Source organism: Oreochromis niloticus, linkage group LG15 (assembly GCF_001858045.2).
Source record: "Oreochromis niloticus isolate F11D_XX linkage group LG15, O_niloticus_UMD_NMBU, whole genome shotgun sequence".
NCBI classification, from domain to species: Eukaryota; Metazoa; Chordata; class Actinopteri; order Cichliformes; family Cichlidae; genus Oreochromis; species Oreochromis niloticus.
In genome coordinates, this window is record NC_031980.2 from 32,393,700 (window position 1) to 32,419,988 (window position 26,289).

Genomic DNA, 26,289 nt, shown 5'->3' on the forward strand with positions numbered 1-26,289 from the left:
AACCAATCAGTGCTAAACAGCTTTCTATGAGGAGAAAACATATTTTAGCTACATTTTTGCATAATGTAGCCATGTGAACATGGCTACATTATCAAAGAGCACAAGCAAACAGCAAAAACAATGGTTTTACCCCCCCCCCCCACACACACACACACACAAAGAAGTTTATTATATTTATACTACATTTAATTAAGGAATAATTGTCCAAAAATGTAAAAATACAATAAAAAAATTTGGCTTCTAAGATTAAACTGATTTTCTCAGATGTGGCACAACAAATAATGTGTTTCTAGTTAGTAAGTCATTATTTTCTCTTATTGTAACACAAAAATGAACAAATTAAAAACTCATATTTTTATCCTGTGTGATACTTTAAGTAGATATACAGCAACAGTTTTCTGACAGCGGGTGTAATTTGCTCAGCACTGAATAGTCTGAGGAGTTACAGCAGTTTAAGCTCAGCACCGTGGCTCTTTGCAGGAAGACGTCAGTGCCATACAGCGCCATCTGTGTCGGTGAGCGGGAGCGTTCGTGCTTCCACACAGACTGTGTTGCACTGACTCCGCCTCCACCCACGTCCATGCAGTCTTGTTCTTTCAGCCTCTGTGTCGTGCAAACTTCTATAGAGATATTTATTCTTCAGATGTGTCTGTCGATACAAAGTACTGTAACATAGGATGTCTGATTTTATGTTCTGGAGCCTAAAAATCAAGTATACTTTACAAGTATGTATCCACCTGCCACTCCAATGTTTTTGTCAGAGAAATTAAATCTATTTTTGTTTTGCATTTTAAGCCAAAAGAGTCTTGGGAGTTCAGGGTGTTTTAAGTGGAAAATGCCAATAAATTATATGGAAATTTTTATCCTGTGTTTGGCTGCATTTGTTGTTATAAAACAGATTTGAATTAAGAGACAATTTAGTCATCTGCTCTATTACACAAGAAAGTTATAATACTCTGCCTACATTTTCATAGTATTAACGGCAACACTGAAACAAACTAAACATTAGTATGGCTAATTTAATGTGTCACATTTGGCTGTTTTCCTGTAGGACTGACATAACTTTCAGTTTCAACTTTTTTCATGCTCAGCAGAAGCTTCTGTCGAGCCGGACCGGAGCTCCAGTGCAGGCTGGAGGTTTCACCCCCTGTAGAGGCAGAAACGTGCACAAAAAGTCAGACGCCAGTTTTGTGTTTGAATCAAAGCACTTCATTCACAAATACATCTACTCACCTTGTAGAGACGACAAACCAGTTGGAAAAGGGACGACATTGCCTTGTCTTCATTCTCTTCTGTGTATTCCTGTAATAAGGACAGCACTTAGCCCCAGCATTTCCTTCTGTAAACCCAACAAAAGCTATTAAATTTGCTTGAAATATTTGATTATCCAAGTTTTCCTTTTTAAACTTTGCACCCAAATTATGAATTTTAAACTTACAACTCTTTCCACAGTAATAATTTCGGCTTAGTCATATCAGTTAAGAGTTTAAGCAGCTGATAGGGACTACATGATTTTTGTGCTTTTAAAAGAAAAAAAAAAATTAAGATCCTTTCACTTCAGCTCTTACAGATTTGGTGTAATCTGAATAACTGTAGAAACTAGATGTGTACAAAGATGCACAAGCCTTGTCTGAAAACATGAGTTAGTTCATATTCTCTGCAGCTCAGAATTAATTTCAAATTCTAGCATTTTAAAATCAAAAGCATATATCAGTATGTTAAATAAATCTCAGCTCGCATTTTACCCCATTGAAGGTGATCCAGGGCACATGTGTGTGTGCAGGGTTCAGGGCTCTGGTCATAAGAGCGTTGGCACGCATCAGCTGGTATCCCAGATCTCCTTTGACACACGAGTCAACTCTGGACCAGGGCACAGAGGGAGCATACAGCCGGAGACACTGAGACAAAAAGCCAGAGAAAAAGCAGAAGGGCAATGACATAGCCGATGTGATGTCACCCATCAGTCCGTTCAGTTTTTGAGCTGAGCATTTATGATTGCCATTTTTGCTTTTTGATGTCAGGAGCTGTTGCAATCCTCAGTTAAAGAGTAGGCCGTCCTTTTCTCCTTTGATTTGTTGTTTTTATTTAATCAGCATCAGAGTGAACATCATACTGTATACAATAAGAGTTGAAACCAGGGATTGAGACCATAAACTCATCAAGAAACAAATTTTCCAAGGACATGAATCAGGTTAGCAGGGGGGTTATTGTCTTGATGGCCTGTGCTGGCTCCTCAGGACTATGAGCTCAGCTATGACAGTAACAGTTGTGATCGTTGGAAATGAAAACGACCCTTATATTATATAAACATTTTTTTCTGAAGCTACTCACAGACTGTGCAGCGCTCAGAACATCTGCAGATGCCTCCATGCAGTAGATGATGTGAAATGCGAGAGAGTGTTCGGTTAAATGGAGGATGCAGGCCTGAGGAAGAGATCGATCAGTCTAGAAGACCAGGCAGGGGAAAAAAAAACAAAAAAAAAAAACAAAAACAACAACAACATGCAAAGCTTAAGCTGTTCAAACCTCGATCATGTTTCCTCTGCATTCAGGCTCTCCGTGCTGACAGGTGAAGGGAGAGTTTGCTGAGCGAAGCTCCTACAAGAGAAACAAAGCCCAGGTTTATTCAGGTGAAACATCTTTGATTTTGAACTGCATGCATCAACAGAGGGAGGACTGATGGACCTTAGCATTCCCATAGGGCACCAGTGTGACAGCCATGATGTCCTGTAGCATTGTCCAGGTGGGGAAAAGCTGCTGGGTGATAAATTCTCTGCAGTCTGGACACAGACTCTCATAGTACAGTGTGACAGATACTCCAGGGACAGCCTGGTTTGGCCTGGTAGCATTAACCTCCATACACTGTTTCTCCACCTACAAAAACAGAGTTAATTCTTACTGAAATCGGATGACATCAAGACAAATAAAAAGTGCTTTTCATAGCTGCTGACATGTTTTACATTTACAGAAAACACTTTTCTGAAGTGCATCAAACACGCTCACATACAAGTTCAGTGCTGAAGAACATTTCCATGACATGTACAAGGATTAATTTTTAAAAAGTAACAAATGTGACTTGAACCATTTTGCAAATTTAAAGTTTAAAACACAATCACTGGAAAACTGAAAAGAATAGCTCTTAGGTGCTCTGAGCATTTTCTACATTATTGACATTATAAAAAAAATAAAGAGGAAGGACAATGATTAACATTAATAAAAGACAGAGCTCAAACTGGTCTAAGGAAGCGTCACTGCACATTCATCTCCTCCTCCAGACTCTGTTCTCTCTAAACTGATTAGGTGTTTGCATGATTTGACCTCGAGCTGCTCTGTCAGTCACATGAACAACCTCTGGTGTTCAATTTCTGAGGCATGACTCTTATTAATGTCCAGACCAGGGAAACTTTCAACTCCACAAAAACTGTCCTCTATAGGTACAACAGTGATGAATGATACCATTTGGGTGCACAGTAGCAATATTAAACATTTCCTGTTGTTTTCCTGCTAGTCTTTTGCTTCAAAGAGTTTACATTAAGAAGACGCTTTCATATTGAGAAGACCATTTTACATTCTACTGAGTAAAAGCACATGAATAATGTATGAAAATGTAATAAACTTCTTAAATCTCACTCAGCTGTCCCTACTTGTGCCTAGCCTATACTAAACTAAATTACTAGTAGGAGCATAGATGACCCCCAGTGTGGTCAGACTTACCCTGCATTCTATCGCTATTTCCAGGGACCTACACCACTGAGAGGGTGGGTAGCGACAGGCCGGTTTGGGATGACACATCCCGAAACCGCTCCGTTCAGTATAGACGAGGAAAAGCACAGCCAGGAATCCCGAGAGCTTCATGTTGGCATCTGCAAAGGAATCCACACAGATCTGAGAAAGTAGGAGGGAGGATATCGAAGATGCTCCTCACTGGAACCGCCCAATCAGCTGATTGACTACAGGTGTGAATGCTGCCTTCAGTAATCCTCGGACATCCCCGTTTCTGGCTCCGGAGTATAAGGGAGTAACAAAATAATAATCTGAAAAGGCTGACAGTTTAACCCTCTGAGTCTGATCAAAATCACTACCCTTTCAGCTTGTTCGTGGCCCTACAGATTAGGTCTGTAATTTTTATTATTTTTGGTTTTTTGCCATTTTTTTCTGCATAAAGCTTTTAAGTAACTTCAGTTCTTTCCATAAATATAAAATAATTATTACTTTTTTATTTTTTAACCCTTTAAACACCAGTTTGTTTGTCCACTGCACCAGCTGGACGACAACCTCAAATCTCGCAATTTTATATAATTGCATTGCTACTGAAATTTCTTGTATTATTAATAGTAGAGTCTGGGGCATATAATTGATTCACATCAACATTGATTATAATGCATTGTTATTTTAGTGCAGAGAGAGCAAAAACATAAAAACTCCCTCTCAGACTGTTCGTGGCCAAAAATGGCCACCTCTTGTTTACATTTACAAAATGCTATAAAATTCATATATATTAAGAAAAATGTCCAGTTTTTTTTACATGATTTTTTAGATTAGCATCAGGGCTGTTCATGAAAATCAAAATTTCATTAAAATTCTGAAATTTAACCCTTTAAATACCAGTTAGAGCACATAATCCTAACAACTCATGAATAGAGAAAATCATAAAATCCCAGTTTTTTTCTAAATAATACATGCCATCTGATTTATTTGCTAACCATGATGACGGTTAGATGCATAGCAATAATTAACAGCATCAATGACATTTATGCAACATTGGGTTTTTTTCTGCAGTGGCAGAAAAACAAAAAAACTCCCTCTCAGACTGTTCGTGGCCAAAAATGGCCACCCCTTGTTTACATTTACAAAATGCTATAAAATTCATATATATTAAAACATTTTTCTACTTAGACCAACTTCATTTTTTAAATGAAAACCAGTCCTAGTCATGAAAACCAAAATATAATTCAAAATTAGAAATTATACCCTTTGAATACCAGTCAAATTATATGTTACTACTATGTTGTTTGGGGGGAAATAGCAATAAAGTTCAAATTTTTTCAGCAGTTGAATGACAAAACCTTTTTTTTTTCTTTTTAAATCATTGCAGGTCAGTGCCAGTAACAAAATTCATTATCATTAATATTAATATTTTGTATTATTCCTGTGAGTAATGACCCCAATAAAAGAAACTCCCACTTTATTAGTCATGCCAAAAACGGCCTTTTATTGCTTGTTTGTACAAAATACATCCTCTTTCTGTGTGTGTGTGTGTGTGTGTGTGTGTGTGTGTGTGCGTGCGTGCGTGTGTGTGTGTGTGTGTGTGTGTGTGTGTGTGTGCACGCGCGCACTCAGGGAAGGCAGGACACGCAAACCACAGCAGAGTGATCTTTGCAGACACTCTTTCCACAGCTGGAGCAAGTGGTTGCCGTTCTTCTTCTGTTTATACACAGTTCGCACCTTTTCCTCATTTTGTTGATGGGCTGTGGGTCATACTCTGATTCTGATCCTGACTGCTGTATCTCAGCAACAATTGCAGCAGCTGCTTTTGAGCGTGGGGCACAAGGCCGTCTTGCAATTTCTGGAGTCACCAGCATGTGGCCCAGCTCCTCCAGGAACACCCTTCGTTGGTGGGTCTTGGTGGACTCCCACTCAGGATGCACTGCTTTCCACAGGACAAAGGCATTGTATGCTGAGACGTCCAGAAGATTGTAGAACAGAGCCAGTGGCCAGCGACCGGTTTTCCTCCGACAACTGTAGGTGCCAACAACCTTGTCTAGGTTATCCACTCCACCTTTACACCTATTGTAATCAAGGATTGCTGCTGGCTTCTTCTTTTCCCCATCACTGACTGCTGGTTCCCTATGCTTTGTGCTCAAAAGAAGCACATTCTTCCCTCGCTTGGGCATGTAGGAGACTGCCATGGTTGTTTTGGTGAAGGCAAAGAGAGATGAAAGAATCTTCCTCTGTCTCAGCTGAACAAGCTGGGGAGGGAGCTCTGGTTTGTTTCTCCTGATTGTGCCAACCAGAGCTAGTTTTCTTCTGAGCAGCTCCTCTGCCAAGCTGAATGATGTAAAGAAGTTGTCACAAGTGACAGTGAGTCCTTGGAGCCCCTCTGTCAGTTGTAGCACAACTCTCATTCCCTGATTAACTTCCCGGGAACTTCCAGGTGATTTTCCTGTGTAAATTTCCATCTTCCAAGCAAAGGAGGTTGCCACATCACAGGTCACCCAGATTTTAATGCTATATTTTGTAGGCTTCTTGGGCATATACTGTCGAAATCCACATCGACCTTTGAATCCAACCAGCTGCTCATCGACACACACGTCAACTCCTGGATTGAACAGCAGGGGGAGACGAGCAACTCACTTTTCCCACAGGACGCGAAATGCAGCAAGCTTATCGTTCCTGAAACGTCCCGGGAGGGTGAGCTTGTCATCAAAGCGGATGTTAGCGCTGATCTGGGAGTAGCGGTAGAGGGGCATTGTAGCACGGAATATTGCCCGTCCGGTCTTGTCAGCCCACAAACCACGCGATGCTTCATGCCTTGAGCGGTAGACACCAGCGAGAATCAGAATCCCAATGTACGCTCTCATCTCCACATCATCCACATCCCTCCAATCCTCACACTTTCGCCTCCCATGCAGGTTTGTGTGGGTGCACAGCAGCTGAAGGATCTCTTCTGTCACAAACAGGTCAAATGCAGATCTCAGGGTGCTAATGCGGGCAACTGCATACAGGGTGGGCCCTGGAGTGATACCAGTGGGTACTGGATTGTAGCGCATGGTCTCCTCAGCAGTGGGAAACCACTCAATATTCCCAGAACGAGACATCCACTCAGGTACCGGCGCCCCGGCGTCTGCCGCTTCTCCTACCGTCTCTGCCATTAGCCGCTCTGCCTCGACTGCTGTCTGTGTATCATTCTCACTTGCTGAAGAAGAGGAATCGGGCACTGGATGGTAATCCTCATCACTGGTAGTAATGCTGTCATTCTCTGAGGAGACTGAAGAAGAAGCCTCTTCTTCAGATGCAGCGGATTCCTCGTCATCTTCGCTTTCTGAGCGCATCACATAGTCAAGTGCTTGAAGCAGTGAATATGACCGTCTTGCCATCTTGCCAGAGCAAAAATGATCTTGAAGCTGCTGGGTTTATTTATAGCTTTACAAATGACTGCACCTGTATAAACCCCAGGACAGAATTACAAACAGTCCCAGTTTGTTGTTGTTTATGCTACAGCTACAGCTTTGAACTTTGCAGAGTGTCCTGTGAGTTCTTTCTCTGTTTTTTGTTGTTGTTGGGAGAGTAGATATTTTGGTGTGCATTTTTTTAATGAAAAGAACAAAGTTAGAGGTGCTTTCATTATGAACATCAAAGTTAAAATTCCCCAGGAAGCTCAAAGCTCAATAGCTTGCATCAAGAGACATTCACATGAACTTGGACGTATGGCAACATAATTTATTTTTCTCTCTTGCAAATGCAAAGTTGTGCTGCAATTTCACACTGGCACTTTTTTTTTCATGCACAAACACAAACCTTTGTCTAACATCTTTAAGATCAAACCTGAATCAAAATTGTGTCATTCTTTTGGTCCACTGGAGTGCAGTAAGCCATCAAACACCCCTATAGAAAACTCAGAATATTACATGCTTGCTTGGCCAAAAATGGGTAAATGATGAAATTTGGTAAAAAACATTAAAAACTACAATTTTCATGTGTTGAGTTTAGAATGAAAGCAATTTTACCTAAATCGCATGATATAGTACTGTCAGTAACAAGGAATCAAAAAAGGTGGTTATAATGGGTTTCAATTGGCCACAAATGGCCACGATAGAGCCAAGAGGAACAATTTAGTGTATAGTGAATATTATTGACATTATTAAGGACCTGATGTTGAAAATTAAAAAATCTGAAAGAAATACACACCTTTGGGAAGTTTCATTTTCAACAAAATGGTTGAAAGACGAAAAGCAAAGTGGCCACAAATGGCCAGGATAGGACTCAGAGGGTTAATTAATATATATTAGTATTTACTTTTAAAAAAAAAAGCCCAAAATTCTAGCTTTAACTAGTTAGCCACTTAACTTAAATTTAAAAGAGAAACGCAGAGCAAGGTTTGACGGTTTTTCTTCTTTTCTTTTCTTTGCAGAAACAGCTAATGAAAGATGAAAGGCGGCATCTTGGATTTTGATGTTATTAATTTGCAATGTGTAAAATTCTATGAACTGCTTATGGGCAGATCCACTGTTTGCCTTTTTAAATTCTCAGCAATTGCACTGACACAATTTCGAAGCGAACCGTTAGCATTTCTGTGGCTATAAACGAGAAAGTTCTGCTATTTTCACTATTACCGAGATCAAAGGGTGGCTAACATTTGCGTTTGAGAGTAAGGCACAACACTGAATCTGTTCTGTGTTCTGTGTTTGGGAACTGGTGCTTATGTTGCAAGGCTCTGGTTTAGTACAGGTATCAATAAGCTCAAAAAGTCTCTCTTAATGTTCTTTTGAATACAATGACAGATGTCCATAGTTGTGATCCAGCTTCATATTTCTTGTACTCTGTTGCTTGCTGGTTGATCGTGTTTCTTTCCCCTTTCACAGTGATTGGAACTTACTAAGAAGCTAAAGGGTGAAGAAAAGTTCAAGAGCAGATGAGTAAGACGGTTGCTCACACAGTTGTCTCTGTCAATTTGGCGTTCATGGTGTGACTCATTGACACATGATTATGTAATTCACAGGTGATTATAGGACCAAAGCTATTGTATGCATAATGTCATACATACAGTGCCTTGCAAACCCCTTTCACATTTGAAAATCTTAATTCAAATGATAACAGTGTTGAAATTGAATATCGGCTGCTGCTGGATGTTGACACGTACTATAACATCCTTTTGACTTGCTCTCACTGGATCTGTACTGTTAACAAAAAAGACAACAAAAAATAAACAAATATTAAAGTCCACTATGACCAGAATATAAATAAAATAAAATTATAAAGTACTCTAGCTTGTATGACAGCAGTCTAATGGCTAATAATCTGTAAGCCGTTACAGATCCATTAATATTGCTGACCTAGACTACATTAGCTGCTGTTTTTTGACGCCATTTAGAGAGATTCAACAAGGTGCTGAAATGATTGGATTAAATAATACTCCAAACAACCCATGAAGCTATAATCTCAAATTTATTTGGGATCTGAAAGTGCATACATGAACAGTACAGTTCTGAAGTTGGTAAAGTTGGGGTTTACATTTAAAAAAGGAAGAAGAAGAAGTTTAATAGCACTTTTCTTCTATGACTCCTCAATAGACGCACAAGCTGATTCTGATTCATGACAACAAGCTGAATGTTATTGCATAATCAATACAGTAAATAAACAGTTACAATAACAGTATTTTATCACAGCAATAGTCTTACAACTAATGCAGCTAAATCCTTTAGATCAGATACAAAAAAAGAACAAGTGTATACAGCCACAATGGAAAAGATTAAAATGAAAGATACAGAAACATCATTTTAACAAATACGATAATGCATGTGAGCCAGAGACAGAGGTATCGGATCAAATGCACAGCTCGTCATGAGAAAGAAAACAGATATATATTCTATACTAAGTAGTTCCACATCACGTGACCTGCTAGATCCCATCAGGTTACGGCATGAAAGAAAGGACAACAGCCAAGAGATTGGGTGAATACAAATATCTCACCAGCCTCCTTCCACCTAATCCATCCCCACATACCACCTCCAACTGACATACTTACTAACCTCCATCATAATACTGTACATGAACACATGCCACACCATCTTTCTTGCCCTACATAACTAATACCTCAACATAACTGTTTCTGCTGTTACTTTCCCATAAACTAATTACAGTAGACCAATTTTCTCTTTCATGCCACAAATCTGTGATATCTACCATAAATGCCAACAAACGTTTGGGGGATCCTGAGGGGAAAAAAACAAATATTACTGGTACTAAACCTCAGTATGATTCGCACATACAAATTCAAGGACTACACAGTTCTAAAGGTCAAACACTAAATGGCAATCATTTGTTTCTTTTATTTAGTTCTAAACCTCAGCAGGCTGGTTAAAGAGCCTACCTTTGATCATTAACATCTGTGTATTTGTAAGATATGTGAATATCTGTAAAATTTCTGTAGCTGTGTATATTTCTATTCATATACAGCAGCAGATACAACATGGTAATGGTTGTTATATCATTAGGTAGCAGATGATGACACTTCATGATTCCCAGCAGGGATCATTTCACCATCTCTATTTTGTTTTTGTTTGCACAGTGATAAAACATTAAGATACACAAAGAGACAGAAAAAGACCGAATTGTGCAAATGTTAATTACAAAGAGGCATGACTTTGCTGAAGTACATATCCTATTAAGTGGTCAGCTCAATGAAGATGCCACCAACTGAAGATAAATATATATATATTTAAAAAATCAGTGCTACTATGCATCAATCTCATGAGCAACTTGACGATATTTACAACTCCCACATGTCCACCTGCCTTAGTAACAGGGTGAAGACAGTCACAGCATCTCCACCTCAAATGTGGAGTTACGTGTGTGCAAATGCTATGCTTTAAACCTAAACTCCACAGAGCAGTGGTCTTTGTGCACATATAACCTGTGTAAATTGATTTCATATTTTAAATTCTTGCTACAAAATTTACCGAGATAGCTAACACTTCATTTTTAGAAGTTATATATATATTAAATAAATATATTGCAGTTATATACTTTAGTACGGAGCCCCTCTGATGACATGGTCCAAAAAATAAATAAATTGTGGCCACAAAATACTACTTCGTGCCCTCGAAATAGTATAACGTGCCCACAAAATACTTATTTGTGGCCACGAAATACTATTTCGAGGGCCCGAAATAGGTATAACGTGCGCACGAAATGCTAATTTGTGGGCACAAATTGGGTATAACGTGGCAACGAATTACGCATTTGTGGCAACGAAATAGATAACGTGCGCACATCATATTGATACAATTCCTGGACCGCTGCGTAGAGACATAAGCATAAGAGTAGGCTAAACCTATACACCATGGACAGAGACAGTATAATTGAGTTTTATTTTAGGCTGGGAATGAGCTACAAATGCATTTTGAAAAGCCTGGCAATGCAAGGAACCATTATTACGGAGAGACATTTAAACAGGATATTGAGAGCCCAGTTACTTTACAGACATAAGTACGACCTGGAGCCGGGATAGATTTTACTGTCAACCAACTGCAAGGGCCTGGGAAGGATCACGGTTATCGGTCAAGTGTTTCGTGCCCACAAATTAGCATTTCGTGCGCACGTTATACCTATTGGTGCCCTCGAAATAGTATTTCGTGGGCACCATAACGTGAAGTAGTATTTTGTGGCCACAATTTATTTATTTTTTGGACCATGTCATCAGAGGGGCTCCGTACTTTAGCACTCAATCTATTCAGTGTGCAAAAAATACAAAAAAGACGACGACGAGATAACGTGGCGGCGAAACGGACGCCTACATTTTGCTTTCAGTCCTCCTCGCGCTGTCATGTGACGATTGTGGTGCACTCCGTCTGCGACCTGTGCAATGCAGCGATGGACAGTTTACTACTGTGCGACACTATTTCACAGACTGATGTGGTTACGAGCACGACAGACCACAGCCAACACGAAAACATTTCCATTTGCTTTGATAAAGAACTTGTCACAGTTTGACTCGTACTGACAGGTGATCGAAAGAGACGCATTAAAGGAAAACTACAGCAATAAGTGCCTAGCACCATTAATGGAGGCTAAACAAAATCAATTTTATAGCTGCTGGTGTCATTCTAATACCAGAACTGGTATCAAAACAGTTTCCAGCCATAATATTCTGATTTAGTAATATGCATTATACTTTTTAAAAACCTGTTACACAATAATGGCATGCAAAAGTCAAACATATACACCTTTTCACTGCCACAAAGTAGGAACCTGACAGTTTGTCTCTCCCTTCGTGGCAATAAACAGTCTGACATTTAATTTCAAGTGTACATACGCAATGACAAACAAGAACGTGTGACCATAAAGAGAGAAGTGCATTTTAATGTGACCCGATGACACAAGAAAAAATATATACAGGTCACGATATGTAAAATTAACTCTTCATATCTTTATATATGTTTAATCGTTTCTTAATTCATGGGCAGACCAAGTCGACTATGCTAGGTTTATTCACTGCTGTGTTCTCCTCTATAAAAATAGTTTAATTGATGATATCCACAAGCACCACTTCATCTCTGCTCAAAAATTGCACAATCAAAGAAGTCCCTGGGTTACAAACCTGCTACTTATCCAAGGCTGCACACACCTGGATAGGTCTGAAATGTAAACAGTTTTAATTTTAAATGATACTTTTATCAATATAGACACAATTTTCTGCCGTGTATATATCTCATTTACACTTAAGAGGAAAAAAAAAACTTCTCAGGTATGATCTGCTGGTGTGGTTCAAAAAACTAAAAATCATTACCTATCTAATTTTATTGTAACATACTGTTTTTGGTCCCCATAGTTGGAATCTTTACATTATTAGTTAATACCTAGCTAGCGAATATGCCTGCAGAATTCTAGCAGTAATGATAAAAATTGTTACAGCTGTTTGGTCAGTTGTAAGTCTCTATGTTATGTGCTAGGGGTGCTGAGCTAACCGAAATTTGTTAGTGGGTACCAATCCCACATGTTTGGTTTTTTTTATCATTCTCAATCCAAAAAAGTAGAAAAATGTAAAATCTAAACTCAATATAAAGCCTTTAAAAAATGCCACAACACACCCACTGCTTTCACAAAACTATCATACCTGCTTCTTTTTTCTTGTGTCTTTTGTTGACAGTTTGTAGCCACCAGGGTCATGGCTAAAATCATTAAAATCATTAACCTTCGTTTTTATAATCAGACGCCATGCATTTAGGGAAGTAGCAACTACCTTGTTATAACATATTCAACTAGAGATTGGTTTGTCTATCTGTTTGGTTCATCAGACTGTTGTTGTCTGCAAGAGAAACATGTTGGTTGGAAAGAAGCACTTAAAGGCACTATTCTACAGTTTGCTATGAACCTGGAAGTGGTATAACCTTGTAAGGTCACCTCAAATCAGGCTTCTTAACTTTGTTTTTTATCCCATCTTCCTTCTCTCTCCCCAACCGATCACAGCAGATGGCCCCGCCCCTCCCTGAGCCTGGTTCTGCCGGAGGTTTCTTCCTGTTAAAAGGGAGTTTTTCCTTCCCACTGTCACCAAAGTGCTTGCTCACAGGGGGTCATATGATTGTTGAGTATTTCTCTGTATGTATTATTGTAGGGTCTACCTTACAATATAAAGCGCCTTGAGGCGACTGTTGTTGTGATTTGGCGCTGTATAAATAAAATAGAACTGAATTGAATTAAAAAATCTCCTGGACTCCAACCAAAATCACTTCAAACCAAATGACTGTCAAATTTAGATTTCTCACTGAGCAGGTCCAAATCCTGTCAAATTCCTTACTGACCCTTATTAAGGTTAGTTTTCATAACTATAAGTTGTAGTAATGTAGTTTTATAATGTCATGGTTGTGCCACAATAAGAGCTGTAACACACTCACACCTGGTATTTCACAAACTTTTTGATCCAAATTTGGCGCTCCTTATCAGAAAATGAAAAAAATCAATATCATCTAAATGTGAAGGTGAACTGGAGAAATCTTAAAATACAGGAATCCAATCCTCTGCGTGTATTCAGGCTATCTTATTTTGAAAGTGTTTGTGTGGATGCTCTGGCCTTAAAATAACCATAGTCAGTAATGCAGGGTGGTTGTGTCCCATACTGGGCTTTTTTTTCTGTTCATTTTGTTGTTGCTTCACTGTTTCTATGCATTAGATCAGCGGTCCCCAACCTTTTTTGCGCCACGGACCGGTTTATGCCCGACAATATTTTCACGGACCGGCAATAAGGTGTCGCGGATAAATACAACAAAATAAAACTAGTGCCGGTACCGAAAAAAAGAATATTTATTCATAACACACGTGAAAAGACCCAGGAAAACCGAGTTAACGATAAAAACGATAACAAAATAACGCTGAAAACCGATAAAAACCCTGAAAACCATACATTTCACACCTGAGCCTCAACTCTCGCGGCCCGGTACCAAACGACTCACGGACCGGTACCGGTCCGAGGCCCGGGGTTGGGGACCGCTGCATTAGATGATTAAGAAGCTTAAGAAATCAATTTAAGAAACACACACACTGGTTTGTTTTTGTTCAAACAAGTTGAAACAAGTGTGGTAGAGGTCAGGAGTGGCCAACTATAAATACAAAAACTTGATAGCGGTGAAGCTATTTTATATTTGGCTTCTTCATTAAAATAGTAATTTCTTGTGCTTGCATCTAGATAAAAATACAGAAACTTGTGCTGGATTGTTTTAGCTTCAGGACTAAAGAATAATTAAAATCAACATTGCAATGCCAAATTTTGTTATTTGTGTTTTCCTAAATATTTTGTGTGTTTTCTTCAGTTACTCTTTTACTGAAAGGGTTGTATTCAGAATCCAATTCACTGCACAGCTTTTTGCAGCACATTTGGGAAAACTAGTGAGGCTGAATTCTGCACTGGGACAGTTTGGTTGAATATTTACTGCTGACTTCTGCAAAAGCTTCCTGCAAACTTTAGGTGCTGCTGAAAAGTAAATTGGCTTTTTAACCACATAAATGATAATAATAACAAAAGAATAATAACAAAATAAAAAGCTCCAGCCTGGCTCATAAAAGCAGACTAATATGCTGCTGATTACATTGTCAGTGCTGTATCAGTGTAACAGCGTCAAACAACATTCTCAAAACTGGATCCCCGTTCACCGAAACTGGTTTACAGGCTGAAACTACAGGAAACAAATATTCCACATAATATGCATAAACTGCTGAAATTCTCTTGACTGTATTTTACGGATGACTTTTGTTTGGCGTAAAAGCAATGTTTAGATTATTATCTAATTTTAGCACTGAATATTTTAGTGCGGTGATGACACTAACCGGTATGCTGTTTTGAGCCTGGTAATAGTGTCCGTTCGGGTGTGTCCACAGTACTGTTACTGGGTGTGTGCTGGTGTGTCTCAGCTGGGCTGCTGGCTGAGAGCGGGCCAGGCCAGGGTTACATTCAGCTGCTGGTTGTGCTGGATCAAGGATGTGTGACGGTAGTGAAGGACGAGCTCTCTCAGTGATGAGTACAGGTTGTAGGGCTCAGCGAAGCCGTATCCCGTGGACGTCCTGTAAATTACACAGTGTTTCACTTCCCCGTCCACACTGTATGAGAGAGGAAACTGATTATTTGTTATCTACAGGATTGATCTGCAGAGCATCCAAATGTTAAGTACCTAAAACACTCACACGACAGAGCAGGCAAAGGAGCCTCTCTGAGTCTGGCTGTCCCTGATTAAGAATGTCCCATCTCTCTTCCCTCTCAGCAACTCCTCCGCCTCCTTTCGTCTCATAGCACCAACGTACCAGCTCCTCTCCTCCTGGTGGGTATCATCTGCTAGGGTGTATGGGCTAGCAGGTGGAGAGGGAGCGATATGATGATTTGAAGCAGTTGTGCTCAGTTTTGTTGAGTGTTGGTGTTAATATCGATCATATGAACCAAAAATAGCAACATGGGTGGCGTGATGAGCCACATATACAGTATGTGTGTTGTCAGTGAACATGCCTTTGTGACATTTTACTCTGAAACTATAAAACATTTGACTAATGTGTCTCTTACACCCTTTCCTGCCGTGTGAACACGTGTAGTACAAGCATGTTTCAGGTTTTGAAGTAACTAAGATTGTGTATAAGGGATTTATGGGATTTCTATAAAATCTGCACTTTTTAATTCAGCTGACCACGCCAAAAGAAGGAGGATACTTACTCTTCTTCTTCACTCCTGATACCGAGCCAGTCATTTATCTGGCTCTGCCTGGTGCCTTGTTGAGTTAGCCAGCTGAAACATGGACAAAAAATAGTTGGAGTGCTGTTGCATGTTTATCGGGGTAATTTCCAGGATTTTTTTTTTTTAAAAAGGAACACCAATGGGTAATCAGGCTATTTGATCAGAAAATACAAATAAATACAGGGCAGTAAATTGGTATGGAAAACATTGGCCATGATTTTCAGACTTAATGGCATCCCTTTCGCCTAATACTGATGGTATTCATAAAAAGTACCGCTGCAGACCATTGACTTTACTCTTTAAGTGCTCAGTCCCTTTACTTAAAGAAGGATTGTGACCACTGGTTAAGTAATAGTGCAAATCTTTAAGCTTTAAAATACACTTAAAGTGCTAAATGTATAAGCACTTATTACAAAGAACCACACACATTATATTAGTGGATCATTATTGATTCACTAATGTCACTTTAAAGTTTCAAAAGAAGATTATTTCACCTATATGCTAGAAATCCAATCCAGATGAACGACACTGATCAAAGGGTTACACAGTAAAATGAGAGATACAGTATACACGTTTATTTGTTTTTGTACTGCCCAGTAAATTAAGTAAATTTACAGTTGTGCTTTAGGCTAACTATATTGATACTTGTTCAGGTTTACTACATGTGAAAGGGCAACAGTTGGCTAGAAAGACACGCACTACCAATCAGGCCTATGATAAAGCTCCATACCAAGCATAGTAGAGCCGCACAGCTGTGACAACATGGAGAACAGCTGATTTATTTTCTATGTTTATAACGCAGCTGTGTTATTGGTATGTGATGAAATGTAAGAATCAGATCGAGATACTCGTTTGACTGAGAAGTCACAACGAGCATCTTTCAGTAGCTGTGACGCTGTGCAGGACACACTGTGTTTTGTCTTTCAGTCCTTTGCTTCTCTGATGCACTAATTTTAAAATCCAGCGCTGATACCAATGTTTAAAGTCATAGTTTGGCCCGTGCTGATACCGATCTCTTGTTATTTTGGAAATTTTGGGACCTAAATTGGAACCACTGTACATGAAGCCTAAACATGGGACAGTGAAGGGTTGAACTTACACCAGGTATTGATCTCTGAGCTTCCGGAGCTGCACGAGGTCAGGCTTCAGTTTGTTCATTTTCTTGTCAACCTCCATGTGAACCAGTGCCTTGTTCCTCAGCTCTTCCTCTAACTTCTTCTTGCTGCTGTGGATCTCTTCCACCCTCGACTGTAGTTCATCTGAATTGTTTTGAATCCTGGAAGTAAAAATGAAGGAATTACTCGACTAAACTAGCAACTATATTAATACAACTTGTTTTTAAACAAAAAGTGGAAAACCAGGTGTTTTGTGAACGTACTTGTCGGATTCTGTACTGCTGTCTAATGTGAGGAACATGTCGATGTATTCCTTGCTGTAGCGCTCTTGGGTTTCACATTCCTCCTCAAAGATCCGAATGATTTCGCTGAAAGCCTCAATGGCAGTTCGCTTGCTCTGCAGTTCCTAGGAAGAAGAGAAAACAAACTGTTTATTTTTAAGTCTTTAAAGAAAAGGGCTCTGAAAAGAAACGAGTACAAATTTACATGGTGAAAAGGAGACTGCGATTAAGATCATGTACCTGGGAGGTCAGATTCAGCTCCTCAAATAGGCGGTCATACTCTTTGCTTTTTTCTTTATATTGATCCTGAAATATCCTTAGCTGTTCTCCAGCTGCATCAATGTCAGCTTCCATCACAACCTGCTGCTGTATGCACAAAACGGTAAAACAGGATGATGGATTTAGTCTGGACATTAGCACGGCGGTTTTGTTCCAATACCAGTAACAGACCAAAAGTCTTCAGTTGATTATATTTTGTGGTAATGTAAGTAAACAAAAGTTCACAGTTAAATTGCCCCAAAAAGTTTACCTGCTGGTTTCTGGATATTGGATAAAGTAACCGTGTATCCAGTTTAGAGTTGTACTGGGCCAATGACTTCTTCTGGTAATACTGGATCAGATCCGCTACAGAGGAAAAAGCCAGTGGCTCAGAGAAGCCGTACTTGCCCCCATTATGGAAGATTTTAATTAGTCTGTTTGAAGCGTCTTTTCTGCAAAAGTCAAAGGATAGTTGTTCCATAAATAACATGGTACTTATTGTCATTTTAGGCTAGCAAGTAGGGAGCTTTGTTCCCCTTTGTTCCTGGTTCTGTTTAGTCACTCTCGCTTTCCCCGACAGGAGACTTTTAGATCTCTAATATGCAGCCTATGCAGTGTATGCATTTTGGAGGAATATCGAGTTGAAAGCTAAAAAGAGCTGTGGGTCACAGTTTTGCCTATAAAGCCAACTGTAATGTGTGAGAAAGACTGGTGTGTGTGTGTGTGTGTGTGTGTGTGTGTGTGTGTGTGTGTGTGTGTGTTCTTTCATCCAAATGTAAGATGGATGACTGGAAAAACACTCGTGAAACACATCTTGTGGGGACAGGGTGTTATGTTGCTGAACATTGGAGTCTGCGCCAAACTCTAATCAACAAAGCTTTATATCTGAAACCTGGTCTGTCCCGATTCCGCTAAAATTAGAGCAAAACCACAAAACGTATAAAGTTACACTTTAAAACCAGTAAAACTAAATTTAGACTCCGAGACCAGGAAATAACAACTAACCTTTGACTACAATATATATATTTAATTTGGGGTTAACTTTGTTTTCACATGAGATACAGACAGATGACTGGTTGTAATGCAGCAATAAAACTCATAAAACCTGGTACAGTCTTTAACTAGTTGTGTTTGATACACTTTATGAAAGTGTAGCCATATTCATACTTGTCACTAATCTTCTAGTAGTTACCTTAATGTCAGCGTGTATTCCCCTTTAATCCTACTGGAAGCATCTCGGACCAGGAATGTACCATCAGGAGTGTTTCTCATCATCTCGTTTACTTCCTCCCTGAACAAATCAAATGGACATGAAGGTTTCTATTAAATATAACGGTCTGAGGAAGACAACGTCAATAAAATTAGATATGCTGTAACAGTGGTGTTGGCTGAAAGAAAGAAATAGTGATAGAAATATAAAGTACCTTGAGATGTTGCCCCAGTACCACTCTGCTTCAAATAGCCGGTGGTCATCAGCGCCACAGTCACATTCTGCCATAGCTTTGTATATTTTATTCTCTGGATGAATTTCTGAAAAGAAAAAAAAATGCAGTTACATTTTTAAGTAGGATTAAGAATTTTACCTTAACTTGAAACAAAACTGCTAAGCAGTAAATAGTCAGTTGCAAATATATTAGAGCGTACCTCCTTCCTTGCTGCTGTTGGTTTTTCCTGGAAGAGACGTACCATCATTATGATCATGAGAGGGAAGGTCCTGCAAGAACGCTGCCAGGGTGTCGGACTGCGCCTCACTTTCACTTTGGCCCATTTCACTTTCCAAGAACTCTGAAACATCAACCGTAAAACAACCCAGCGTTACCCTCCCTGCCTGTTCACATCAGTCTGTATGTGGCGATCTGCGCTCTGCGGCCGTTCTGCACACACTGCCGTCCTCCTGACGAGCCGCTGAGAGGGTGATATCGTTGTGTAGCTTATTCTCGCACCACGTGGGAGACCGTGTCTAGACTAGTTCGCTGACAGGTGACAGTGTCTGACTGCCTAAAATACCAGAACTGGCACTCCTCACTCAGGCACACTCGGCTAGACTCATCGCTGCTTACTGCCCGACCTCGCCTTGCCTCGCCTAACAAACAACAGCTGTCTACAGCAAGATGCAATGTTGGCCTGAAGGACCAGAGCTGATGCTCCACTGTGGGTGCTTGTGATTTTTACCCCTGTGCGTGTGGTTGTGTCAGTGTTACATTAGGGTAGCAGGGAAATGTGAGACCCCGTCTGTCAGGCATATTCCGCAATCATTACATTTATGTGGGAATTCTTTGTGTTTCCCAGCATGTAAACACACACACACACACGCAACACGAGCACTGAGTGCAATAAGAGGTGTGCTCTAAGCAGTTGACATAAATCGTCCCCTCACCACTTGTGAAGGCATGCCTGGAGATGCTTGAAATCGTTGCTCCAGACAGAGCTGTGTGTTGGGGGAATCATACTTATACTGTTGTAAAATTAGAAAGGGCGTCAACTCATTAACCCAGGGTCTACACACAGTGAAGCTCTGTCAAAACTTGCCTGGTATAAAAACCTAATAAAAGCTGTTCAACTAAAAAAAAAGCCAGATAGTAGATGGTAGATTCATTAACTTTAGGAGGTTTCTTTGCTCTATTTTCCTCTTCAACGTGGTGTAGCTTGTAAGGTTTAAAAAAAACTATAGGAAAGGGGTTATGTTACAGCGTGAAAAACTAAGCCCACCTTTACTGCTGCCATAGGAATTAAGACGGTAATTAGCAGCTGGGTGCTGCTAATCAGATGCACTTGATCAAGCGATCATCAGCTAATGCCAGCACCTCTATAAAAGCAGAAGTTTGTTTGGAAGGATTGCCAGGAGAATGCTTCTTCTCTTTACCTGGTTCCAGTTAAAAGTCAACTGGTCTTCTGGGCTAAAAGTGCTGCTGGCTTTTTTACACTTCTAAAATGCATGTTTGGTTTTTTTTAAATAAAGGCACTGTAGCATTCGTAAACCTATGAAGGTTCACTGGCCTGGGTGTGCCAACTTCTCTAAACAACTGCATGTAGAACTTGAAATACTATTTGTAGTATATTTTGAGGTCAGCAGTAGCAAAACAGAGGTCCGTGTCACTCGGTCTTAGCACATCGAAGGGTAAATTCTGCCATCTGCTGGTTCTTTTCCAAAGCATACGCCCCTGTTTATAAGGTTGGGGAAACCTGCAGTCAGCTGAGACTGAAGAAGTCACTTGGATGAGTGATGAAACATTTCTCCTACTGAAAACGCTTCGTCCAAATGAACAGAATCAACCTTTGGGGACATCCCCCACATGTTGCAAACTAATCTTAACATTTTGTTTGATAGTGTTTCAGCAGCCTCCAAGCTTCCCTAAGATGAAAGTGTTTCAGCCTCTGTCCACTGGCTCCTAATAATGATCTTTTCTTTTATCGTGTAATGTAGCCATGAAAATATTTACAAGCTAATAAAAGTCAATATATTTGGGCCAAACATAAGCACTTTTTAATCCCCCAACTTTTTTCAGCATCTTTGAGCTCTCATAACTTCAACATTAGCTAACCACACGAAAGCCTCAGAACTGACAAACACATTTAACCTGTCTGTCTTTGTTTCTTTGGTTTTGAAACTTTATCTCATGGGATGTGTCATAGTTTCATTAGCAAAACAAAGCCAGTGTAACCTATCACATAGAGTGAAGGTTATACACATCAATACACTGTTTGATGAATCTGTTTTCTGGTAACAGGAGAAAACTTAATGTTGAAGATTTACCCAGAATACACTTTTTTCACATAACAAAGTGGCCGGTCAACAGAAATGATAGACCTCGTCTTCTAACCTTCGAGCCTCCTGATTCCTTCTGTGCCAAAATATTTTTTTAATTTGATCATTTTCACAGAAATGGTTTTGTTTGTTACCCCAAAAGAAGAAAACCCAGCATGTCTGTTCTTTTTTTTATTGTTTCTTGATCATTCTGTCATCTTTTTTTGTATAATTGCTAAACTCATAAAAATTTATATTACTGTCAAATTGATTTTTGATATTAAAAAAACATTTTTGTATTTTATGTTTAAATCTTACCTTGATCTGTTTGTTGAGGCTCAGGCATGATAGCCATGGATATGTCTCCCTGCTGTTGTGATTGGTTAAGCATTGATGACATCACCACAGGATATACTAAATGGGTCTCAGGATTATCCCCGATTTGGTTGGTGTTCTCATTTGTGACGACAGCCTCGTCCCTGAGATGGAGTGATGCTAGTGATGACGTTGGGTAATCAGCTGGCTGAAGGTTGCTGTCCTCTGTGCTGTGCTGTAAATTCTGATCTGCCATTTTGAAAGCGTTAACTTAGTATTGTTGTTGTCCAGCTAGGATTTATTGAGAAGGTGAAGCAGCAGGATGTCAGCCCCACAGTGTGGTTGATCACATACTATCAGCTTACAGATATACTCATGGCTGAGGAGAGAGAGGGTGGCAGTGCAGAGTTCATGGCTGCCCAGTGTTGTGGAGGTAGAGCATGTTCATCACCTGGAGTCTTGGTTTTAAGCATATCATATAGTAGATTGATGGCACTGCCAATAGATCCAGTTTTCACTTCCTTATAATCAGTGGAGTTTTCCTTATTCAGGTACTCTTGTGCTTCATCGCTGTTTGCTTAAAGGGATTCATATCTGGGTGCGATGGAGAACAATCACAGTCTACGGATACGAGCGCTTCTTGTATACCTCAACACTAGTAGCTAACTTGTAAACTGCTAAAGAATGGCAGGCTGAGGAAAAACTAACCAATTTGTGCTTCGAGGATCCGTGCATCATCTCATCTCAGGAAACCTAAATCAGAAAAGGCACAAATTTTCAGTTATTCTGACCAAAATCCTTGTACACATTACTTCATAACTATCCTGCAAGCTATACACTTGTGTAGCTTACACTTTTTCTATGGATAGGTAAAAGGGGAACTTTCCAGATTTCCTGAGCCAGTGTGCATTATACTAAGAACTTGTTTCTGCAACCAACAGCAGTGCAACAACAAGTATTTGTAATGTGCATGGCAGGTAAAGGAGACTTATTTAACTTTTTGTGAATTATCAAATTCAGATTTATTAACTGGATCTGGGCCATCACCTCCCAGGTCACTGGGAGTCACTATAGCAGTGAGACAGCCAATAGCCAAACAGACAGCCTTAGATGTTCATTGGAAGGTTTGCAGTTTTCAAATTTTGAGATTTGTACACATTTGCAGAAGATGCTTCAATCAAAATCATTGCTATCTTAAATTTGTTACAGTATTTAGTTTTTGTGGGGTTTGTTAGCAGCCTATATATATATATATTTTTTTTTTTTTTTTGTTGTTGTTGTTTTTTGCTTGGTTTGTTTTCTAGAAATTCCTAAGAAGAAGGAATACTGTGACTAATTTTGCTCCGTCTCACACTTTCGTTGTCGCTTGCTCTGCTCTGCTCAAGTCTGGATAGCAAGCATCAAGGCTTTGGTGAGAGTAGCATTGCTTCAAATGTGGTGTGAGCAGGTAAAAAAAAATAAGTGTCATCATTTATTTTACAGGTAAATGTAGTCAAAAGTGTGGCAATTATTGCCATTGGCAAAAACAGGTCCAATAACCATTGGCAAAGCCAGTGGTTATTGGACCTGTTATTAATACAACTGGCTGAATTTCACTGACATGAAATGATATTTGGTAGCCTTTTGTCACTGCTAGACCTCTCAGTGTAAACACGTCCTGCACATCATTGAGAGAAATTTGAGCTGTGTTTGGCAGTACTGCGAAACTGTGCTCTTAAAAAATAATGCCACTAATTCTTTTAACGTTAGGAAAAACTCATTACTTACATATGAAGTGTTCAGTGTGCCATCTGATGAGTCAGATGTACACATGTCAGCTGTGAGGGCTTGAAATGTGATGCAGCTTGCGAAAACCAGGCTAAATGTTCATCTCTTTCATTTTTATGTGCAGATTTATTGTTTATTTTTTAACTCGCAGATGTTAACTTACAACATCTGTCCCTTGAATTATTGTGGGTTAGAAACAATGTAAGTAGAAATACTCAATCGTAACACATTCATAAATAATGAAACTTCTGATTTAAAAAAATCCACTATGTTTACAAGAAAATGGTAAATTGACCACAAATCACACCACATTATTTGCACAGACCAAAGACTGAAAACCTGCCTACATTACTGAGGGCAAATTTCCCAGGTTGATGTGTGGGGCTGTACTCGTCAGGACTTGGGCAAAAACGTTGCGTTATTTGCAGATTTTTGCTACGCGTTCATTGAATGAAATGAATCCAAATGTAATGTATCAGTCAACACTAGTGTGTTTCTCTCATGCACAGAGACACATACACAGACCAGACGAATCGAGAAAAGTAAGTAAAATCATAAATAACCATAAAATAAGGGGCAGGGGTCCCTTTGGGTTATAAAATATATCTTGCATTTTTTTTAATTTATTAACTTTTTTCATTGTGATGAAGTATTTTGACTTGAAAAGCTCGTTAGACAATTGCAACAATTTCTGACACACTCTTTTTCACAGACATACTATCATATAAAAACACCAGCATGTATTTTAGAAAATAGTTTCTAATTTTTTTATTACTAAAATACAAGGCAGCGTGAAATCCTTAGCCCTAAAAGATATCACCCTGAATTATTCAAGAGATACCTGGTCAGATTTAAATATATATCCAATTAAAAAACATTAAATATCAAATATTCAACTATTTATGTAACAGATCGTAACATGTAAAAGTAGATCATTGAAAATACTAATAATGCTGCCTACAGTTGTGTTCTCTCACAAGACCTTATTTAAGGGAACTAATGTGGCAATATCACATAGTTGACCTTGTGTTTATCTTTGAATAAAGAATTGAAATTGTTTGGAAATGTGGCAGATCGACGAATAACGTCTTTGACAATAGAGAAATCGCAGTTGCTGTCACTGTACGCTGCAACTGAAAAACAAATCGGCTTCATTTAATTTATTATACTAACAAAACCTTAGTAGTTATGAATGTGGTAAAATGAGAAGAGTGATACTTGTCAGATTTTAAATATATGTACTGATTTTATGTTGTGTCAAATTTTGTTTTCGAGGTTACTTAGAACAGGAAAAAAAGCATATGTAGTTACTAAATTGTCAAATGCAATGTCTCCAAGTTATGCAACATTACGGACATTACAGATTTTCAGACCATGGAAAATGGCGTTGTATGCAGTACGCAACCATCATAGATTGATGTTCACCGTACATTTTGCCGATTTCCAGTTGAGATGAGATACTAAACATGATTTTGCCCAAACTTACAAAAGTGTCATTATTGCATCCAGCCAGTTTTGTAATGTTTTAATACTTTCCGGTACCAATCCATCTGGGATGGCACAGCTGTACCATAACCATTTATTTGGTTCACAAGTCAGAAAAATGTCCTATCTGAAAAACTAGCAATCTTTCAATCGTGACCTTATCATTTACGCCACTTGAAACGCCACTGACAATGGCCAGTTTGGTCACACAAATATGTTGCATTACACAACGTCTCATACTTTCACGTAGTCTGCGACAGTTGGTAATCAGTTCAACGTCTCTCAGATAATACTGGAGAAACTGGTCATATGTTACCGGTTTGGTTTTGGTAGTTTTTTGTTTTTTGTGTTATTTGGGGGAGGGGTTGTTTCCTTTTGCAGCTTAGCTTGTGTTTTTAGTGTCTTATCAATGAATGTTGAACCCCACACCAAAAACGAAACGGCTAATATACGCCATTTTTTTTCTTCAACGCCTTCAAGCTTCTCATCCTGTACCCGACCTTCGACAACGAAGAGACGTGAAGGCTAAACGTTAACAGAACTTTCAAAATGGCAGCTTCTGGTAGAGCTAACGTCCAGAGAACCTGAAAAAATGAAAGATCATTATCAAACTTGGATGTACAGGACAGTACGCACCTACCTGGGCTCAGACAGAAGGGACCGGGCGACATGGGAAACCAGCGTTTCATCGGTATCCACGAAGCAGCAAAGAGACGTGGCTGGACGCACACGTGGCTCAGATCAAACCAACCACTGTCCTCGGTCCTCACGCCATTCTCTGTCCCTCCATCCCCCTCCAACCGCAACTCATCCTATCCCGTACAGCTTCTCCTCCTATATCCTCCATCTTTTAAAGATCCTCTCCATTTGGTAGTTAATGGTCCCTTCTGAGTGCCATCTTTTTCCCACGCTGTCATTCCTCTGGGTTTTTCCTCTCCTCTTCACTAAAACATGTCCTCTTAAAAAATGAAGCCTTCTTGAGACATTCCCCCAGTTTGAGTTTACTTTCACGTGCAGTGCGTAGGAAAAACTCCAATGATCAGTGGGTTGCAGTGAGGAAAGAGGGGGAAAAGTGTCTATAAAAATATAAACAAATATGAAAAGCCTAAATGTACTATGTACATTTCAGAGCTTATGCTGCTAACAGAAAAAGCAAAACTAAAAGAGCAGCACTGTAACTCTTTTGCACAGTTTGACAGCGCAGTATGGCTGCACACTGGGGGGACAGAAGCATGAGAATGAGTCGGTGGGAGAAAAAACTCATATATAAATAAATAAGGGAAGGATGCCACTGTTGCTATACAGAGCGAGGGGCTTAGTATTCTCCTGAAATCCAATTGGTCGGCCTGTTGCCATGTGCTCAGCAGACAACAGAGATGCTGCTAACAAATC

The 26,289-nt window shown here is 39.5% G+C and overlaps 2 protein-coding genes and 1 pseudogene across 5 annotated transcripts; all 3 read right to left on the bottom strand.

The window, feature by feature from the left end:
- Window positions 1-849: 849 nt before the first annotated feature.
- On the bottom strand, window positions 850-3,948 carry ifi30b (IFI30 lysosomal thiol reductase b). Its single transcript, XM_005454025.4, has 7 exons — window positions 3,715-3,948; window positions 2,686-2,874; window positions 2,527-2,598; window positions 2,332-2,424; window positions 1,746-1,898; window positions 1,234-1,302; window positions 850-1,147 (listed from the first exon to the last, which is right to left on the bottom strand). The coding sequence occupies exons 1-7, from the start codon at window positions 3,853-3,855 to the stop codon at window positions 1,088-1,090; spliced, it is 777 nt and encodes a 258-aa protein (XP_005454082.1). The 5' UTR covers window positions 3,856-3,948; the 3' UTR covers window positions 850-1,087.
- Window positions 3,949-5,173: 1,225 nt separating this feature from the next.
- On the bottom strand, window positions 5,174-8,559 carry LOC109194853 (piggyBac transposable element-derived protein 3-like; annotated as a pseudogene).
- A 5,534-nt stretch (window positions 8,560-14,093) lies between these two features.
- LOC100708273 (phosphatidylinositol 3-kinase regulatory subunit gamma-like) lies at window positions 14,094-26,132 on the bottom strand. 4 transcript variants are annotated; one of them, XM_025898727.1, is made up of 12 exons: window positions 25,538-26,131; window positions 21,649-22,398; window positions 19,230-19,370; window positions 19,010-19,115; window positions 18,778-18,876; window positions 17,857-18,037; window positions 17,568-17,690; window positions 17,310-17,452; window positions 17,031-17,207; window positions 15,911-15,982; window positions 15,394-15,555; window positions 14,094-15,309 (listed from the first exon to the last, which is right to left on the bottom strand). In XM_025898727.1, exons 2-12 carry the CDS (start codon window positions 21,899-21,901, stop codon window positions 15,120-15,122), a joined length of 1,647 nt encoding a protein of 548 aa, XP_025754512.1. In that variant the 5' UTR covers window positions 21,902-22,398; window positions 25,538-26,131; the 3' UTR covers window positions 14,094-15,119. The 4 variants fall into 4 exon arrangements, with proteins under 4 accessions (XP_025754512.1, XP_013129128.2, XP_019201039.1 ...); XM_013273674.3 differs by having other exon boundaries at window positions 14,095-15,309; window positions 17,568-17,693; XM_019345494.2 differs by having other exon boundaries at window positions 14,095-15,309; window positions 17,568-17,693; window positions 25,534-26,131.
- Between the last annotated feature and the right edge of the window lie 157 nt (window positions 26,133-26,289).

Coding starts and splice junctions, on each gene's coding strand:
- LOC100708273 (XM_013273674.3), bottom strand. CDS start 21,901: ATGGCAGATCAGAATTTACAGCACAGCACAGAGGACAGCAACCTTCAG. Junction 18,038..18,777: donor GAATACACGCTGACATTAAG/GTAACTACTAGA, acceptor TGACTTTTGCAG/AAAAGACGCTTCAAACAGAC. Junction 15,983..17,030: donor CTCAGAGATCAATACCTGGT/GTAAGTTCAACC, acceptor TCCATGTTTCAG/CTGGCTAACTCAACAAGGCA.
- ifi30b (XM_005454025.4), bottom strand. CDS start 3,855: ATGAAGCTCTCGGGATTCCTGGCTGTGCTTTTCCTCGTCTATACTGAA. Junction 2,875..3,714: donor AAATAGCGATAGAATGCAGG/GTAAGTCTGACC, acceptor CTGTTTTTGTAG/GTGGAGAAACAGTGTATGGA. Junction 1,303..1,745: donor CCTGGATCACCTTCAATGGG/GTAAAATGCGAG, acceptor TCCTTATTACAG/GAATACACAGAAGAGAATGA.